The 20,502-nt window shown below is 37.2% G+C and overlaps 1 protein-coding gene and 1 long non-coding RNA gene across 6 annotated transcripts in view; one reads left to right on the forward strand and one right to left on the reverse strand.

Annotated features, from left to right (window-relative positions):
- Positions 1–10,498, forward strand: part of LOC136244919 (uncharacterized) — a 16,933-nt gene extending 6,435 nt beyond the window's left edge. For all 4 annotated transcript variants that reach the window (XM_066036449.1, XM_066036450.1, XM_066036451.1 and 1 more), the window contains 7 exons: positions 1,161–1,451; positions 4,154–4,468; positions 5,815–5,943; positions 5,993–6,103; positions 6,745–6,825; positions 9,422–9,691; positions 9,827–10,498. In XM_066036449.1, coding sequence (XP_065892521.1) covers positions 1,161–1,451; positions 4,154–4,468; positions 5,815–5,943; positions 5,993–6,103; positions 6,745–6,825; positions 9,422–9,691; positions 9,827–10,401 — 1,772 coding nt within the window. In that variant the 3' untranslated portion in view covers positions 10,402–10,498. The remainder of the gene's footprint in view (positions 1–1,160; positions 1,452–4,153; positions 4,469–5,814; positions 5,944–5,992; positions 6,104–6,744; positions 6,826–9,421; positions 9,692–9,826) is intronic.
- A 2,834-nt stretch (positions 10,499–13,332) lies between these two features.
- LOC136244914 (uncharacterized) overlaps positions 13,333–20,502 on the reverse strand; it is a 33,800-nt gene continuing 26,630 nt past the window's right edge. Inside the window, exons 2-3 of one of the 2 annotated variants that reach the window (XR_010695648.1) lie at positions 13,565–13,631; positions 13,333–13,500 (exon numbers count right to left, since the gene is read on the reverse strand). This is a non-coding gene — a long non-coding RNA (uncharacterized lncRNA). Of the gene's footprint in view, positions 13,501–13,564; positions 19,283–20,502 lie in introns of those variants that run through there. The other variant, XR_010695647.1, reaches the window with a different exon arrangement.

Consider the following 20,502-nt stretch of genomic DNA (forward strand, 5'->3'; position numbering starts at 1 on the left):
TGTTATGTTACTTTAACAAGTACAAAAAAAATTGGAATTTTTAACTGGAGTAGAGACCATAGTACATCAATGAAAAGTACTGAAACAAGCTGGAGTAGTGAATGATAAGAAGTGTTATATATATATATATCCCTACTGTGCATTTCCATTATGGTATCTTGATTATGTGTAGTAGGGATATAACACTTATATTATTGTTTTACTGTGATTTAATATCGTGCACTACTCCAGCTTGTTTTAGTACTTTTTATTGATGTGCTATAGTCTCTACTGTAGTTAAAAATTCCAATGTTTTGTGTACTTGTTTGTCAACTTTTTTGTAAAATAAAATTATTATGACTGATGAATCCACGTATACCACATCAAAGGAAGAAATGGTACCATGCGCCTCAGCTATCAGTTATCATCTGAAAAGTGAAGTATCCATTGTGCTTTGTTGTCAGCTATGTTACTTTCGAATCAAGAACTGTTCGAAAAGCACCTCTGCAATCAAAGTAGCCCTTATGAAAAATACAGATGATTTCCGTTACGAAGGGAAGCCATCACATGCTCTCGCCAAATTGACACCTTTCACTGTCAGCAAAGATGAATGGGACACAAAGGAGGACACTGGTAAGTCCATGAAGAATGCATTGTACATATTGTGGTATGCCAAAAGGCATGTGTCCAGCTGAAGCAATGTCGAACAGTGAAAGATCAAGCCCATAACCTCAGCCATTATTGAGTTATGCTTGTCTGAAGGCATCATTCAGTCAGTCAGTCAGTCAGTACGTCAGTCAGTACTTCAGTCAGTTAGTCACTAGAAAATTCCGTTTAATAATTAAAAAAAAATTCATAGCAACTTGTTGAAAGTGATCTGAAGGCTTGTTGGGTTTAGTTTTACCTAACCAATACTGCTTTACCGTCATCAGGGAAAAGTTAGGCTGGTTTTTGGGTGATGTTTTCCATGCACCACACCCAAACCTTTGTGGTCCCTACTTAACAGTACTATTGTACTGTATGATAAGCAACGTTTTGTTTTATAATGTATAGTATTCTAGTAATGATTCATTGCACTATTCAATTCCACATACCTAATCAGATAGAGATACTGTTTAATAATTGTAAAAAAAATTAATGCAGTTTGTGTTCTGGTATGACAGTATAATGTTCTTCTAAAGGTATTTGTAATGACTCAATCCCAGTAAAAATTATGACTAAACTCCAAGCAGCAAAGTATGCTATTGTTGGAGAAGATGTTACACTGTCAGTAAAGTATTATGGAATAGACATCAATTCCTTTTGGAAGGTGAACTATACTAGCTATATTAGCTCCTCTCATTATACTGACAAATTCTGCCATACAATTGAAGATGTCACTCTATTTAATGTACAGTACAGTGGAAATTATACAGTGACTGCTGGTAGACTAGGCTATCAGGAGCCTGAGGTATCAAGCACTGTAGAATTAAGTAAGTCATTGTTTTGTGTTATTTTGTGTAGTCTATATTTTCAACAAAATGGGCCAAATTTTTAAGATCTTGCATAATTCCAACCCTATGTTTTCTGAGGAATTCAGCTCAACATGACTGAACGTACTATAGTAAAGAACTGCTAAGTAATTATTTACAAACTTCACAGCAAAATTTTCATTTAAATGCAGCATTTAGAAAGTGGTGAATGTAGGCTATATATAGCTATATATAGCTATACCAAAAGAGCCAAGCTGCATAGAAAAAAAGGATGTGGCCCCCTAAAAAAGCCAAGGTATAAAAAAAGTCACAAAATCAAAAGTGGCAGCTATGAAATGGCTGTTAATCCCAAATGATGATGTAGGACTGCCATTACTGCCCTAAGTACAGTATCGTGATCTTTCTTGTTTGCACGCTCCACAGTGAAGCAAATGCTGAAACTGTGATGATGCCAGTAGTATATATGATGAAGAAATTGAGTTAAGTATTATAATTAAGGTGATCAGTAGTGAATAGTATGATCTGAGAATGAGCTGCCCTTAAGACAAGTCTAAAATAATGAATACTATATGCAACAAGTACACAAAAAAATTGTAATTTTTGAGTAGGGACCATAGCACATCGATAAAAGTATTGAAACAAGCTGGAGTAGTGCACGATATTAAATCACAGTAAAACAATAAGAAGTGTTATATCCCTACTGTGCTCAAGATATTGTGTACTTGTTTGTTAACGTTTTCTGTAAAATAAAATTATTATGACTGGTGAACCCATGCATACCGCATCAAAAGAAAGAAACAATACTGCATGCCCCAGCTACCAATTATCACCTGAAAAGTGAAGTATCTGTTACGCTTCGTTGTCAGCTATGTTCAACCCGTTATACAGCATTATGAATCGAACTGTTCGAAAAGCACTTCTGCAATCAAAGTAGCCACTATGAAAAATACAGACGATTTCTGTTACAAAGGGAAGCCATCGCTGCTACCACCAAATCCAAACCTTTCGCTGTCAGCCAAGATGAATGGGACACAAAGGAGGACACTGGTAAGTCCAACAAGAATGCATTGTATGTACTGTGGTATGCCAAAAGGCACTTCTTGGGCTGCAGAGATGTCAAACAGTAAAAAAATCAAGCCTGTAGCCGTAACTGTTATTGAGTTACGCTTGTCTGAAGGCATCAGTCAGGCAGTCAGTTAGGCAGTCAGTTAGACAGTCAGTCAGTCAGTAGAAAATTCTGTTTAATAATTTAAAAAAAAAATCCGTAGCAACTTGTTGGGACATTTTGGGTCAATCTGAAAGCTTGTGTGGGCTTACTTTTACCTAACCAATACTGCCTCTTCATTGTCAGGGAAAACTGAGGCTGGTTTTTGGGTGATGTTTTTTTGTGGGCAACGCCTACACCTTTGTGGTCCCTACTACTGTATAAGCAGAAATTTTGGCGTGGAATTAAATTTGGTGATTTGGCGAATGGTTACAAAATCACCAAATTAAAATTTCGCCATTTGTGTTTGTGTTTCTGTAATAATAATAATTATAATAGGTAAGCAATAGAATTGCACGCGTGTTGAGACCTGCTGAAAATTGAAGCTGTGTCCACTTTTGTTATTGTCATTTTCTTCTTGGCTGGTGGTTTGTGTGGCAAATCTAGATTTCTTTTCAATGGCTCCGTCTGTTCGGCCTCTATGGGAGGGCCAGTCTTTACTAGCCGTTTAATTTTGTACATGTCGCGACTCTTAAATATAAGTAATTGCAATCCAACTTGTGAAATGGAGGATGAAAATTTATTTGATCCATATGTAGTAGCCATCACTGAGAAAGGAAGCAAGGTCATAATATTCCACACAAGATCTCTGCTGCGTGCTCCCTCTTCCTGGAAAGATGAGTGGCCCTCGAATTTATCGACAGTCCGATCTTCAGTTCTCTTTCACTTGATTTTATACCACAGCCAGTAGTCACATACACACTTTTTCACCACATGTAACTCCAGCTGGAATTCCATGTCACTGAAAGGCTTGCTGACATGCACATTTACATTTCGCCAAATTGCCAAATGCAATTTATCGAGGAATCGCCAAATATTCAGCTCGCCGAAATTTCTGCTTATACGGTATATGGTACTATCGTGTACTGTATGATTATATAGATTTCGTTTTAATAAGTATGACACTGCCGTGCTCTTAGCCATCAGGCCAACTGACCCTCATGTTAGATCTGTAAAGTGATAAGTAAAGCAAAAAAATGCAATAAATACATAATATTATAGACATAATTGCTGAGTTCAGCAGATGCTAGCACATCTGATGATCTGCCTATCTATAGTTGTCATAACTCACTGCCCCTGTCATTTGGCATAGTCAATCATCACTTCTCGGATGTTACCCCACGATGCTGTTATTATCTGCCTGCCTTGTGTTTATCAGTATACTCTCTGATATTTACTTCTAATATTGCATTGAAATGTTCATTATATTAATATTAAATTTTTTTTGATATATTGGAAGGATATGTACAGAATAGTAATATATCCAATAAAGGAAGAAAATAAGTTCACAACAACCACCCATGTTTGGAAATGAACAATACATGAACAAAGATAGTTTGATCATGCAACCCACATGCACAAATTAAATTATATTCATAAAGCAATTGCAGTGTGGCAGACTCACTATGTTCCTGTATATTTTTATTTTTTCTTATAGGGGTTTGTATAAAGCCAGTGTTACTTAAAGCATACCAGCCACAAGCTGATGAAGCTGTACTAGTATGGATTTTCAGTGCAAGCAACTTTGATCAGTTGGTCACATTTCAATGTAATAAGAGTGATGAGCCCATTCATTCCAGTGGACGATATCACTTTTTTCATAACATCACTGAAAACATGGTTTATTTTGTTTTGAAGATAAGTAATCCCACAAACAGTGATATTGGGAACTATTCTGCTCAACTGATTTATAATGAAGCATTCATAAGCAATAGGAAGTCAGAGATAGGATATGTTTGTCTAAAACTTCAAAGTATGTAGTGTGTATAGAACACATGCCTATACTTTGGTCAAATTCAAGGTCAAAGTTCATTAAGAATTTAATGTGCTTCATTGGCAATGTCTTTAAGAATCCCTAGGGATGAGCACTGGGTCTGGGCATTCTAAGTTTCCTTGAATTGTCTGCTATCTAAAGACATTTGTATCCCCTGCTAGCTATATTGCTACAATCCAAGAATGTAGCCAAGGTTTTGGTAAATAGTTAACATATGTGACCGGATTTCACATAACAAGGCTTCCACACACACAAAATCAAACTTACATTTTTACCAGAAATGGATTGCTGGCCTAATACACTATCATATTCCACACTGTACTTCCTTCAGGACTGGCAAGTCTGGTTTCTGTGGCAGCTTTCTTCTGACCCTGTCAAAGCCATGAGTGGGAAATTGGTGCCATTGAATGGCCATAGCTTTGTGATAATGGTGTGTAGTGAGCTGGGACTTCACAGAGAGCTCGCCAATAGTGTTCTCAGTCAATTTGGAGTGATTTGATGGCCATGGAGGGCCATGGAGAGCCCAAACTTGGCCTCTGGATTCCAATTGTCTTCTTGCTTCATTTTATACCCCTATATTAAGCCCACCCACCGCCCCCCACCCTCCCACCCTATTACTACCACCTGTGATATTATTACCCGCTCGAGAAAAGCTGCCCAAAACAGGGCTAATTTTGGGTATCAGAATTGTATACACCCACTCAGTGATAGCTAGTAAATAGATGCATACTTGGTGCAAATTGTGTTTGCACAGCTGTAGGCACTGGGAAGTTATTATGCAATGATTACTTAAAATCGCCATATCTCCTAACGAAGCTTTGTGCATCGAAGCCGGGTTTTGTCAAATTCAGTCACATATGTAGTAACACTCAATATGTCAAAGATTATGGAATTTAATTTGAGACATGTGACTTCTAATTATATTTCCTGCAATAAATAATATCAAAAAGATGCATATGGCAGGAGTTATGGTAGCATGATTTTGGGAATAGCTGTGTATTGTGCAAATAAGTAAACTCTGAGAATGCATTTGCATATTTAGTTAATCTATTAATGTCAGTTTGCTGTTTGCTGCTATCTGGATTTCAGCTTTTCCTTAAGGAGTTAAAGTCATCAGCCATTGTTATAGACAATGGAACCCACCTACAAGATGACCTAGAGACATAAAATTTCAAGGTGGGATGAACACCTATTGAAAAATCGAAGCCCTGTGATAGGGGAATTGTATACCACCCAGACTCTGTTTGCACACAAAAAGATCGCCTAAAAATATCCTTCTTTAATTGGACCAATATATTATTATGTCATCACCCTGTCTAACACAGGTACACAATCATCACAAACAGAAATAAACTGGAAACTAATTTGGATTCCTATTGGTGGATTAGTTTTAATATTTGCATTCCTGATTATTGCAACGGTGCTAGGTAAGAGATGCAAAGAAAGTCATCAAGGTATGTCTAACCTGGTAGTTAATAAACTTAATTGACATATGTCCAACAGATACAAATCATCCAACAGATATAAGGACTGAAGCAACAGCTTTAGTGCAACAAGAAGACCAGCCTCTCCTTGGCACCAGTGAGCTGTTAGTTCCAGCTCCTCCTACTAGAGGTAATAAAATTAGAATGGTCACATCTCCTATGGCAACCAAACTGTATGACACAAAAATGTGCAACCATGCAGTGTTGATTGTCGTTAATAGAGCCCAATGAGTATGAGGAAGTTGCAAGCACAGTAATCATTACACTACTGAGCTCTGGAATATACCTGCACTTTGTGCAGGACTTTATTTACCAACACTATTTCAGCATTCTCCCATAGGACAAAAAATTAAGCATGAATTAAGCTTTGTACTGAGGTGTTTATATGGTGAGGGAATAATACTCAATTATACTGAAACAATGTATGCTGTGTAGTGACACAGTATAGTATCCCAGAGCACATGCTTATGAAAGTAAGAAGTACTAAGAACACCTACACAGCTGCAGTGCTTACTATAGCTGATTAAGTACCTCATGTATTACCTATTTGCAGTGTAGAAACGTGCTTCTTCTAATTAACTGGTGTACATTGTTAGACTGTTTGGACAGAGCATGCCATACTCCTGCTCTCAAAAAGTTAGCTATATGCATGCATGCATGTACAGTACATACCTGATATCTATGGCCATCTTGGAATTGGGCTTGAATTATAGAAACCTATATATAAGAATTATGATAAGAAAACATTACACTTTGTTGTTGCAATTATAGTGCATGAATTTCAACCACCTACTTTGGACCAGCCACTGCAATTAAGACGTCATGATTCTCCTGGCAGGATGACTTCTAAAGGTGTGTGATTGTGTGTAGTGCATGCATGTGTGCCTGCAGGATGTGTATGTTTAAACTATGGTACGGCTCATTTATAGGGTTACTAAATCACTTATATTAGTCACCTGACATGCTCATTTAGTCACCTACACATGTTCATTTAGTAGCCTGCCCTCAAGTAATTTTGTACATGATAAATAATTAAACATGAAAGGCACACTGCAGTACTTGATAATACTGTAATACTCTTCTTCTCCATGTTCTGCAAACAATTCTGGACAAATAGTAGACTAAGCAGCATATCTTGGCGTATCCACTGTAGCTCTAGCTGTTACTCTGGTTACCGGTTGAATAATTATTTTTGTGGGCACTGTAAGGACTTCAGGAAGAAACCATTCCACTGCTCTGTGTTGCTTTTTTACCCCATACTCATACCCTGGCTATAAAGGTATGTACTTTAAACCATAAGTTAGACACCACAACCAATGGGAACTAAACGATTTAGTAACCCCTCAGGCCTTTAATAGCACCCTGGCTGCGTTCGGGATGCTACAGCACCGGGGTTACTAAACTGCTTAGTTCCCTTGGTCTTGGTGTCTAACTATTATATAGCTAGGATCTGAAGGGCAAAACGCATAAGTAGGTACAGTAACTGTAACGTGTATTGTGTGTATATAACTAACCAAAACTTACATACTGCTGTTCTTACAGCTTGTATATAGATACTTCTGTAATATTGAACTACTATTCCTTATGTGTCATGACAACAAATTAATACAATACTTAAAGTCAATGACATGCATAGGTACTGACTGCTTGCTTGAAAATTCTATCACATGTGCCTTCTCCACACTGGAGCTCCTTTGCTGGTGTTTTCTTCAGAATATATATAACTAAACTTTCTCTTAACTGTGTTTTTCAAGGTAGCAATCGGTGAAGGATCATTGGGTGTCTTTAATATAATTGGGAGATCACATACATTTCTATAACATTAAGTATTCCGATAACTTGGCACACATGTAACACTACTTTATTGTAAGTGCTACCATGTCTACTACAGTTCAGACTGATTCCATACATAATTCTCATTTTCAAATTTTGTGTGCACATGTAATGCACCACAAGTTTTCAGTTCACCATTGGAAATATCGAGTGTTTACCAGAACTTCATAAGCAAAAGTTTGTATATGACTTAAAGCCTTCCAGCACTGAAGAATAAACACACTCCCAGGCTACACCCTAAGGAATGACATATAGGCACTCAGTGAAAGTAGTTTTGCAGCTGTGACCAACATCAATGGATGAGCCACCAAAATGTGCTCAAGGACAAAAACTCGCTATTGCAAAATATAAAATATTTGTTGCAAAGTCAGAAGTCAAGGTGAAAAGTCAACAGGTCAAGAATTTGGCCACAGATGCAGATCTTCCTGCAGTGCATGTCTACATCCCCCTCCACTCTTATGCATAGTTTCGTGAGTGATTGCACAGTGGTACCCATTACCCAGTTGTTGTTCTCTTGTATATAGCAAGAAACTTTACTCACATTGCTTCAGACTATTAGCAGAGGCATGATGTTAATTGGGAAACAAGTGTCAATTGTTCATGGCTCACGTAATATAGATGCAGTCCCCATGGGACTTTTAGTTACTGAATTAGTGAGACACATACATGCATACAGAACGGCAGTATTGTACATTGGGGATCATGGAGGTTTGTACTTTCTCACATGAAAATATTGACCAGAACCCAATTTCAAATTGTACCTTCATGGTGCCTTGGCAGTATTGGCTAGGTATAACCAGGCCCAAAAATCCCTTCAGTACTACCCTAAATTATTATTATTATTATCAATTTTATCTAAAGAAAGGGTACACAAAAGGCTTATAGCCTGTACAAGGTGGTCCCCAAAACACATACACAGTACAAAAAGCAATACAGAAACATTGACTTAAAAATTTGACTATCTACAAGCAAACAAAAACAACAAACGAGCAAACAAAAACAACTATACAAAAAGTAATACTAAGTGAGAGACATCAGTTAAACAAGTAACATTGGAGCCGTGATCTAATAAGCGTGATAGTACTACCCTAAATGCTTCCGATATAGGTTGCTATGAAATTTTTTCTACTGCTTGACTGACTAATACCTCCATACAAGTATAACTCATTAAAGGCTAAGGCTACAGGCTTGATTTTTTCACTATTAACCAGTTGAATCATTTCAGCCCTACCGGTGCCTTTTGACATAATGCAGTACTTACCTTTGTCCTCTTTGTGTCCCATTTACTTTTGCTGACAGCAGTAAGTGTTGATTTGTGGTATACAATGTGTGTTGGCTTCCCTACTTTTGTTATGGTAATCATCCGTATTTTCCATAGTGACTGGAATGATTGCTTTTGTTGTACTGTTCTTTATTTGCTGTGTAAAGGGCTGAACATATATAGCTAAAAATGAAGTGTGTATTCAGACAAAACATTGCACTTTTGATACATGTCACCCACTAAATAGTATCAACTAAATTGTTATCCTAACATATAAATAAATATATAGTAAGTGCACGGGTCATTCTGTAAAGTATTATACATATCCTTGTGAACATTTGCTTTTTTTTTTAGTGGAGCAAAGACTTACATATTACAGGAAGGATATCGTAGAGCTATTAGCTGAAAGAGACAAATCAGAAGTGGCTGCTGAGTTCAAGAAAAGAGATTTGTTACACAGGAATGAGCTACTCCACTTTATGCAAATTGATGATCGTGTTCAAAGCTACAATTATCTATTTGATGCCATTCTTGTTCATGGAGCTATCGAGGCTGAGAAGTTTTACAGATATCTTATAGATGCTGATGAGACTGAGTATTTCTTTAACCTTGTGGCACCAAAAGGTTTGTTATGTAGCAATGTTGTGCCTCCATGTTATGTACATTTGCTATCAGTATGCTCTTCAAGTCATTTTCGCATATAAAACAGAGTTTTCGTGTACTTTGGCATGTGTCATTGTAAGTCTTTTTGTTTTGTAGTGTTCTTCTTTTATGTGTTGACAACCAATCAATTTCCAGACAACATCAGAGATTTTGCTGATTTACTAACCAAGTGTGGTATAAACGTCATAGGTGACTTCTACGATGCTGGGGTGCAGAATAAAGCAAATCTTCACTTGTGGACTCAGGAAAAGATTAGCACATGTGTCAACAGTGGGGGTTTTGTGTTGGTTGATGTTTCATCAGGTCCCATGAACAACTTATCATCAGCACATAGTGTTCCATTACAAATGAGATATGCACAATTTGATGGTGTTTCTCTGTACCAAAGTGTGATACAGAGCCGAGAGAGTTTTATACCAGTGTGCCTGGATAATCATATGCCAGATAGAGTGTTTCCATTTGATAAAGCTACAGTGTACAATATTTACATAAGTGAATTTATGCAGAAGTTTGCTGAATTCAAAGAGGCCCATGTCCTTGATCAGTACAAGGTTGGAGATAATGATCCTGAAGCAATCCAAGTATTTTTGAATAAATCGTCAGTGCGCTTTCAACCAATAGTCGATTTGATAAGTCTTCTCACAAGCCAGCAACTTGTGCCAAGAAATTAAATTAATATATACACATCTTGTCTCTGTAAATGACTTATTGCATTGTTTATTTTGTAAGCTACATCATATTGTTTATTAATATACATTTTAAAATCCAGCTTGCTTATTCGTAAAAAAATTTATATTGTTAAAGTATCAGGTTTATTGTATTTAAATCTAGCTCAGTTCACAACACAACACATGGAAATTTTCTTTCTTCTTTATTTCTATCAACTGGTTGTCGTTGAATTGTCAGGTGTAAAAAAAGTTCTGCCTGCCTAAGAGAATCCTAAGGACAATTTTGCTTGTTATTCAATACCAATTATAATATATATAACAGGCACCCACCTGGTGTAATTTTGAGTATCGCATGGAGCATCAGTGCACAGGAGAAGTTCAGTTTCAGCTCATACACTGGTTTTCAATTCTTTATAGTAAAAGAAGTGTTAAGAATGAAATCATTTTGGATATTTTATTGGATTATTTGATTTTTCTATTAATATTAGAATAATGAACATTTAACCCTTACTCCTAAACATAATTTTGACCACCTCTCTTGATTACAGTTATAAATAGCATTGCAGGTGCCAGGCAAGCAGACTCTTATAACTTATAGGGGTGGAATGGTAGGGGGCCAGTGCTTCTCCCTTCAGAAATTTTTCATAGTGATGCTTATTAAACATAGCTAGTCACCTTAGACATAATCCAAACATTTTTGATGCAGTTTATGACTATGCATTATAATTAGAGTTGCACCGATAATCGGTTGAATTATCGGTAACAACCGATATTAGCTAATTTTACAAGTATCGGTATCGGCTACGAAGCGGAATAACTTGCCGGTTAACCGAAACCCACAATCAATCGTTAAGTTGACGACAATGAACAGGTGAAAGTAAAGAAGGTGGTGAATGTAGCAGTAAGTGGTTTGTTGTAACTGTTTTGTAACTATTTGAGTTTGTTTGTTTGCACAAATGTGGTTGCAAGGCTATAGTAGGCTGTGTATATTTATCGGCCGCCCACGCAATTAGTTGATCACTCTTCACAAAGAGTCTGTAGTCCCACTAAAACACTGTTTGATTAGCTGTTTTATAACTACTTGGCTTCCTTTTCCATGAAAGGAGATAGTAGCAAAACTGTGTAAAACATTGTAAAAGTCGGCCGCCCACGTAATTAATTACATTGATTACATTATCATTACAAATGCAGTTTATACGCATAAACTTTAGGTGATTTTCTGCTCCTCCTCCTCTGTTCTGAAGAAATGAAGAATATCGGTAAATATCGGCATATCGGTTACAGGAATAGGCAAATAATCGGTATCGGCAAATGTGAAAAAATGCATATCGGTGCAACTCTAATTATAATTAATCTGTCTCTAGTAATATAGACATAAGACAAGGGGAACTAGGTGGGTTAGAGCCTCCTCTACAATTAGAGATTGAGATACTCTAATGGAACAGTCATTTATTCTAATAAAACAGTCAAGAGAAGCATAATTATAAAACACTAAGTTTAAACAAGTAAAACACCTGTTCTAAATTGAGTTTCTATCTACACCCTAGTGACTAAAATTCTCTGGAGAGGAAAAGTCATGCACCTGCGCATGCACACCACATGCCAGGAATATCTACAAAACATGTTTAAATATTTTGTGATGCTTGTGCAGGGGACTTTATGCTAATTCTGTTTTGTAACTTAAACATTCATTAAGCTAATTAGCACCAAAATCTTTGCAAAAAAGGTAAATTTTTCAAAATTTCCTTATAGACTTTATAGCTACTACTAGCTTAGTAGCATTTGTGCTTCAGCATTAAATTTTCATAAACATTGTTTTAGTAAAAACTGCCATCAAATTCAATGTCAGAAAGTTGATTTTCCAAAAATTTCCTTGAAGAAACTTTATATTCTACTAGCTAATTCTGTTTTCTAGCTCAGTATATAGCTACTATTAGCATTCATATATACTTCTTCCAGTGTTGAGCTCAGCAAATTTCAGTAAAGATTACCATCAAATTCAATCTCGTATCATCATTGTATCATGATGATATTGGTAATTTTGTGATGGTCTGCTCCAGCACCTTAATGACTTGTCTTGATTTGTTCTGATAATAATAATTAGCTATTATAGTTGTAAAATAGTTCTTAGTGTTGTGTGTAGTTTTGTATATATGGTGTTGCAATGTATGTGTTGTGTGTACTCCAGTATGGAAGAATGGCTTTGTTGAGTACTGCGAGTTTAAATAAGTAATCAATCAATAATCATGAGTGTTCACATTGGGATGGAAGGTAAGTGGCAAGGTGGTAGACTTTCAAATGGAAGGAAGTAATTATTGAAGACTACAGATGGATTTTAAGCCTGTACTCACTCCTTAGCAGGTAGGACAAAATCCATTTTATTTCCTGCTTCACTCAAGCCAGGTTCTTGTCAAAACCAGAAGTCATCACTACTATAATATTTGAATTGTGTCACCACCAAAATGGGTGCTCTCATAACCAGCCTTGTTTAATTTGAAACTTAAAATCAGTAGCAATTAGTTACTCTTGCATGATGCATGATTTAGGATTGCTATGTAAAATTGTCTGGTGTTGGTAAATAGCACTTGTGTACCAATTAGCTGTGTGTCCCGAGCCACAAGTATTACTGCACTACCAATTTAGACTGGTTTGTATCCCATTACACCAACAATCAGGGGAGGTTCTAGTTATAGGAAATATGCTAACTGCATGGTTTCCAATTCCAAATTAGTAGTATGTCATGCAAGGTCATAAACATTACAGTTACCAGACATTTGAAAAGAGGGGTTCTGCAATAAATATATCCTAAATAGCTAGAAATGGGCAAAAATCACCCAAAATATTGTTTATTATTCCATGAATTTGCAGAAAGATCTGGAGCATTAAGAAAAGTTACAAGAAGTTGAGAGTTTGAGATCATTAAAAGATACTTGGTTAATTTCATTATAAAGAATGAAATTTAGCCACTAAATGGCACTTTACATTACACAAAAAGTAATCTCTTAGTTTCAAATTGCAGTAACTGAGTATATCAATCCTTCATTCTTCTTTTGATTAGCTGACTGCTTTCTGGAGACTGCCCAAGAGCCAAGCCTGCCAACACTATATATGCATTATAATATATGCATTATAATATATGTATTATAGTAGTAATGCTGCAGCATACCTGACTAGTTCTGTTGCCTGGTACTCAGTGTGTGTACATTACTGAAGTCTCCAACATCAAACTACACCTTATGAATGAGTAATGAGCATGACTAATGTAAAATAAATAACACGCAAACGTGTCATTCACATGCACTACAGAGCAGTCACACATAGACATATACATGTAGTAATTGGTTATATGTATTACATTTTTGCAATCACGTTAACTAAAAGTTTTCCTCATTAGAATTTGTATAAAAGAGTTGATTTGCTTAATTAAAACATTATTCCAGAGTGTCCTCAAATTGTCACCTTCACACAAAGGAAGACCTGGAAAATGTCATTGAAGTGCTATCAAGGCTTTTAACCAAGTAACACAAAAGTCCTTAATAGCCTTGGCAAAATATGATAACAAATAGAAATTCCTTAGACTATTACTCATTAAACTCTGATGTGAATAGTGTCACAAGGCAGGTCTTGCTGCATGTGGAGAATGCCAAGGGATATGTAACAACATGATGATATTTCAGATTTTACAGCTGATGATCAGACTTTTGAACAATGAGAGGATTTATCTTATGATTATATTTTGCTTATATACCATGCATTAAGTGTGAAAAGCTGTGTTATAGCATTTTCAACTTTCTAAGTTTAGTTACCAATAACTCTTCATGTAATTGACCAATTAGCTCAGTTTTGCATTAGTATTTAGTGACACGGATTGGATTATTATTAATTAATTAATAATTATGTCATAGAAACTTAATGGTGGTCCAAAAGACCCACATATTGTTTTATTGCAAATTAACTTTGGTAAATGATGACTACCTTATTTGTTTTACAGGTGAGCTCTTTTGCAGGAATTGCTGGTTGCTTGACAGATGGTTGTAGAATTACTGGTTATCGCGCGCTTAATATGATCTTTTTTTTTTTAGTTACAAGAATTATGCATAAGTGGTGTTACTTCTTGGTGTGGGGAAAGTGTAGGCTGTGGATCCACCACAGATGAAAGTGATGATAGCAAAGTGCAAGTTCTAGTTGCTAAGAAACAAAAGCCTGTGGTTCAGAGCAAGAGAAAGAGTAAACAACTAAAAGATATTGCTCAGAAACAGGCAAAAGATTCTGGAAGTGGTAGCAACAATGTAAAGAAAAATGATTCTGAAAGGGCAGGAATAGACAACAAAAACATCCTAGTCAAGCTAAGCCATCTGGTAAAGGAAAAGAACATAAAGATTCAGAGACTGGGTATTAACATTATTTATATCAATGTATTGTATCAAAAAGCATGAATTTAGTTAGTTTGACACCACCTACCCCTTCACATAAAAAGGAAGGGCCTGGTGATCCCACACTATTTCTAGCGCAGAACCCTGTGCTAGCCAATCAGTGCATGCCAATGTCTGTAAGAGACAGTTATTGCTTGGCAACGGAATGCTTTCTGTATGATTGGTGTGATTTAATAATGCATTATATGTCACATGCAAGCAGTGTATTTATATTCCTCCAGCAATGATATGGGATCTGTATTTCACCAGACCCTTCCCTTTTATATGAAGGGGCAGGCAGCTCCAGGCATTTCTTACCCTGTTTGTGCATTGTGGTTATGTAGGGATCTTGATATGAAGTGGAAGTTTGGACAAGTCAAATCCAAGGACCCTCCCGCTACACTGCCCACATATAAATCTGATTCACTAGGTACTGTTCCCAGGACCAAGGAATACAAAACTCCATTACAAATACTTCAGCTTTTTCTAACCGGTGCTATTCTTGATTCAATTGTCAAACAAACAAAGCAAATGCAAAGCTGCAAGAACTCTATCAATGAATGAACAGTATCAATGAGTGTACAGTATAAATGAACCCTGTCAATTTTTTTTGTCAGAATTCACTTACTTATGAAATCTTGATAATACATCAAGACACACGGTAGTGTGTCGTGCGGCCCAAGAAGCCGGCGTGTCACCCGTGAGTATATTAACAGGAAGAAAGAAAACGCAATTTTCACACCTATGTAGCTCTGTGATCTCTTATCCGATTAGAACCAAATTTGCTAGAGAGGTGCCGGCCAGTAAGGGGAGTATACACACCAAATTTGAAGAAAATCGCTCCAGCCATTTCCAAGATACGAGCGAACAAATTTTCGTTTTAATTTCTTCGTTTTTTTCTTCTTCTACTTCATTTCGCACACTTCACAAAATCCACCATAAAACACGAATGCGTGCTCGGATCGGGCTGAAATTTGGCACACTTAAAGGGCTCATTAAGGCGGATCTGTGTACCAACTTTGGTAGGAATCCGATGAACATACACGGAGTTATGACCGATTATGTGCGTAAAATAAGGTCGAAGGTCTGTCACGCCTACAGGGTAAACCCCTTGGAGGAATCAGTTGAAAATTGCTATGTAGATGGAGCAACCATCGTAGGAGTGCCTTTTTGTGGTTTGAAAGGAATCGGGATAAAGACCACGGAGATATGACACAAAACCCGACCTGTGTCAAAATTACGCGATCAATTTTTATGAATAAAAAACTAATAGTTTTCGTGTCTATCAGGCAAACCGCTTAGAGCAATGAGCTGAAAGTCAGTATGTAGCTGGAATAAACATCATAGAAAGTCCTTGCAGTAATACAGAAGAATCGGATTACAAACCACTGAGTTATGATTCGAAAGGCAACTACGTGTAGCAAATGCGAGATCGAGATACTATAATAGAACAGTCACCCTAATAAAGCATTCAGCTGCATTTATAATTTACTCAATTATATTACATTGCAAATTATTCTGTAGGGAATTCAGTTACAAACAAGTCACCTTGTAGTCAGATCAGCCAGAAGAAGGTACCTAATAGAGAGTTCAGCTACAAAGAAACCATCATGTAGAGAGTTCAGCTCAAACAAATTGCCCTGTAGAGAGATCAGCTAGAAGAAGTTACCTTGTAGAGAGTTCAGTTACAAAGAAGCAATCATGCAAAGTGTTCAGCTACAAACAAATCACCCAGTAGAAAGTTCCGCTATGAACAGATCACACTGTAGAGAGTTCAGTTAGAAACAAGTCACGTTGTAGAGAGATCAGCTAGAAGAAGTAACCTTGTAGAGAGTTCAGCTACAAAGAAACCACCATGTAAGAGAGTTCAGCTGCAAACAAATCACCTGTAGAGAGTTCAGCAGGAACAAGTCACCCTGTACAGAGATCAGCTAGAAACAAGTCACCCTGTAGAGAATTCAGCTACAAACAAATCACCCTGTAGAAAGATCAGGTAGAAGAAGTTACCTTATAGAGAGTTCAGCTGCAAACAAATCCCCTGTAGAGAGTTCAGCAAGAAACAAGTCACCCTGTAGAGAGATCAGCTAGAAACAAGTCACCCTGTAGAGAGTTCAGCTAGAAGAAGTCACATTGTAGAGAGTTCAGCTACAAAGAAACTACCATGTAGAGAGTTCAACTACAAACAAATCGCCCTGTAGAAAGATCAGCTAGAAGAAGTTACCTTGTAGGGAGTTCAGCTACGAACAGATCACCCTGCAGAGAGTTCAGTTACAAACAAATCACACTGTAGAGAGTTCAGTTACAAAGAAACCACAATGTAGAGAGTTCAGCTGCAAAAAAATCAATCACTCTGTAGATAGTTCAGCTACAAAGAAACCACCATGTAGAGAGTTCAGCTGCAAACAAATCACCTGTAGAGAGTTCAGCTAGAAACAAGTCACCCTGTAGAGAGATTAGCTAGAAACAAGTCACCCTGTAGAGAGTTCAGCTAGAAGAAGTCACATTGTAGAGAGTTCAGCTACAAAGAAACTACCATGTAGAGAGTTCAGCTGCAAACAAACACCCTGTAGAGAACTCAGCTACAAACAAATCACCCTGTAGATAGATCAGCTAGAAGAAGTTACCTTGTAGGGAGTTCAGCTACAAACAAATCACCCTGTAGAGAGTTCAGCTACAATGAAATCATCATGTAGAGAGTTCAGCTGCAAACAAATCATCCTGTAGAGAGTTCAGCTATGAAAAGATCACCCTGTAGAGAGTTCAGCTAGAATAAGTCACCTTTTAGAGAGTTCAGCTACAAAGCTACCACCATGCATGTAGAGAGTTCAGCTGCAAAAAAAATCAATCACTCTGTAGAGAGTTCAGCTAGAAGAAGTCACCTTGTAGAGAGTTCAGCTGCAAATAAATCACCCTGTAGAGAATTCAGCTACAAACAAATCACCCTGTAGAAAGATCAGCTAGAAGAAGTTACCTTGTAGAGAGTTCAGCTACAAAGAAACCAGAGTTCAGCTACAAACAAATCACCTGTAGAGAGATCAGCTTGAAACAAGTCACCCTGTAGAGAGTTCAGCTAGAAGAAGTCACATTGTAGAGAGTTCAGTTACAATGAAACTCCCATGTAGAGAGTTCAGCTGCAAACAAATCACCCTGTAGAGAACTCAGCTACAAACAAATATGCCCTGTAAAAAGATCAGCTAGAAGAAGTTACCTTGTAGAGAGTTCAGCTACAACAAAACCATCATGTAGAGAGTTCAGCTACAAACAAATCACCTGTAGAGAGTTCAGCTAGAAACAAGTCACCCTGTAGAGAGATCAGCTAGAAAACAAGTCACCTTGTAGAGAGTTCAGCTAGAAGAAGTCACATTGTAGAGAATTCAGCTACAAAGAAACTACCATGTAGAGAGTTCAGCTGCAAACAAATCACCCTGTAGAAAGTTCAGCTATGAACAGATCACCCTGCAGAGAGATCAGCTAGAAACAAGTCACCCTGTAGAGAGTTCAGCTAGAAGAAACTACCATGTAGAGAGTTCAGCTGCAAACAAATCACCCAGTAGAAAGTTCAGCTATGAACAGATCACCCTGTTGAGAGTTCAGTTAGAAACAAGTCATCCTGTAGAGAGATCACCTAGAAGTATCACCTTGTAGAGAGTTCAGCTACAAACAAATCACCCTGTAGAGAGATCAGCTAGAAGAAGTCACCTTGTAGAGAGTTCAGCTATAAAGAAACCACCACGTAGAGAATTCAGCTGCAAACAAACATCCTGTAGAGAACTCAGCTACAAAAAATCGCCCTGTAGAAAGATCAGCTAGAAGAAGTTACCTTGTAGAGAGTTCAGCTACAAAGAAATCATCATGTAGAGAGTTCAGCTGCAAACAAATCAACATGTAGAGAGTTCAGCTATGAAAAGATCACCCTGTAGAGAGTTCAGCTAGAAGAAGTCACTTTTTAGAGAGTTCAGCTACAAAGCAACCACCATGTAGAGAGTTCAGCAGCAAACACATCACCCTGTAGAGAATTCAACTACAAACAAATCGCCCTGTAGAGAGACCAGCTAGAAACAAGTCACCCTGTAGACAGATCAGCTAGAAGAAGTTACCTTGTAGAGAGTTCATCAGCTGCAAACAAATCACCCTGTAGAGAATTCAACTACAAACAGATAACCCTGCAGAGAGTTCAGCTAGAGTCAAGTCACCCTGTAGAGAGAATCCTGTAAAGAGTTCATCTACATACAAGCAGATCACCCTGTAGAGAGTTCAGCTACATTTCAAGTCACCCAGTAGAGAGATCAGCTGCAAATTATCCTGTGGGGATTAATTGACATGTAATACATATATGCTCTCTTTTTATATTATGAACTCTTGATATATGCATTATATATATAATTTGTACATTTACTGATAAAATCAGAATGAGTTAAAGTATTTATAAAATCTGCTTCATCTTTTTCTTTTTCCTGTGGTAAAGAAAAATATATAGGTTAAAAAACCCCAAAGCTGGCCATAGGCCGGCTTTGGGGTAAACAAATACAAAAAGAAGTGAAATCTAATCAAAAACAGCCAAGCTGTAAAAAAAGGAGTGCGGCCCTTGAAAAGGCTATGGTGAAAAAAGATGTGAAAACCAAGGTGGCGGCCAAGAAATGGCTGTGATGGTAGGTTAATGATAAAAATTTTAATAACGACAATTCGGGTGAATTTTGTGCCAATTGACCAAGTGGCACCAAATTCACCTGAATTGTCGTTATTAAAATTTTTACCATTAACCTACCATCACAGCCATTTCTTGGCCGCCACCTTGGATTTCACATCTTTTTCACCATAGCCTTATCAAGGGCCGCACTCCTTTTTTTACAGCTTGGCTGTTTTTGATTAGATTAGCTATGCAAATTTTCCTTTTAATAGTCACACGCATGTGTTCTACCTTTTTGTATATAGAACTAACAATTCCATGCTTTACTGCCTAAACATGACCATTTTGAACACTGGTAACGCAGTATCTGTAGCTTCAATGGATATAACTATATCTTAAAATTAAATGTAATAAAAAGGGCGTGGTCATTTTCACATATTTCGCAGTGGATGGAGATTTTGGCACATACCTCATGTTGCTCCTTGGGGTCAATTTACCCTAAACAAAGTTGAGATGTGCATGAAGTGCATACATAATTAAGTCAGGTCCTAGACTACAAGGTAAGTGCAAGTGGTAAGCGCAAGTGGTAAGTGCAAGTGGTAAGTGCAAGTGGTAACCTGCTGTGTTTCAGCGCTCATGGACAGCATTTACCGTGAAGGCATGGAAGGGAATGTTGGATGGAGGATAGTTCATAAAAGCAGGCTGGGTTCATGCAAGAGAACAATTTGTTGCAATGGCAAAGGTATGCATAAATGTCATGGGAAAGACAATTACTAAAACTGGCTGACAAACATTAACCGAGCTACAATCATACAGAATTTACTAGAGGTCATATACTGCAATGTTGTGTTGGCTGTGGAACTGATGTAACTTGTAGAGATCAAGCTTTAGGAAGATGTTCCTTGAACAGTGATACAAACTGTTTGAAGTGGAAGTCAAACACACAGGAATGGAAATAGACACTGAGAATCGTATTCAGGCCCCTAAAATGTGTAAGAAATGTTTATTTTATTTGAGTGATGTAAGGGTCTCTTGATAAAGTAAGAGTAAAAGTTTGTAAAAATG

Source organism: Dysidea avara, chromosome 14, assembly GCF_963678975.1.
Source record: "Dysidea avara chromosome 14, odDysAvar1.4, whole genome shotgun sequence".
NCBI lineage: Eukaryota > Metazoa > Porifera > Demospongiae > Dictyoceratida > Dysideidae > Dysidea > Dysidea avara.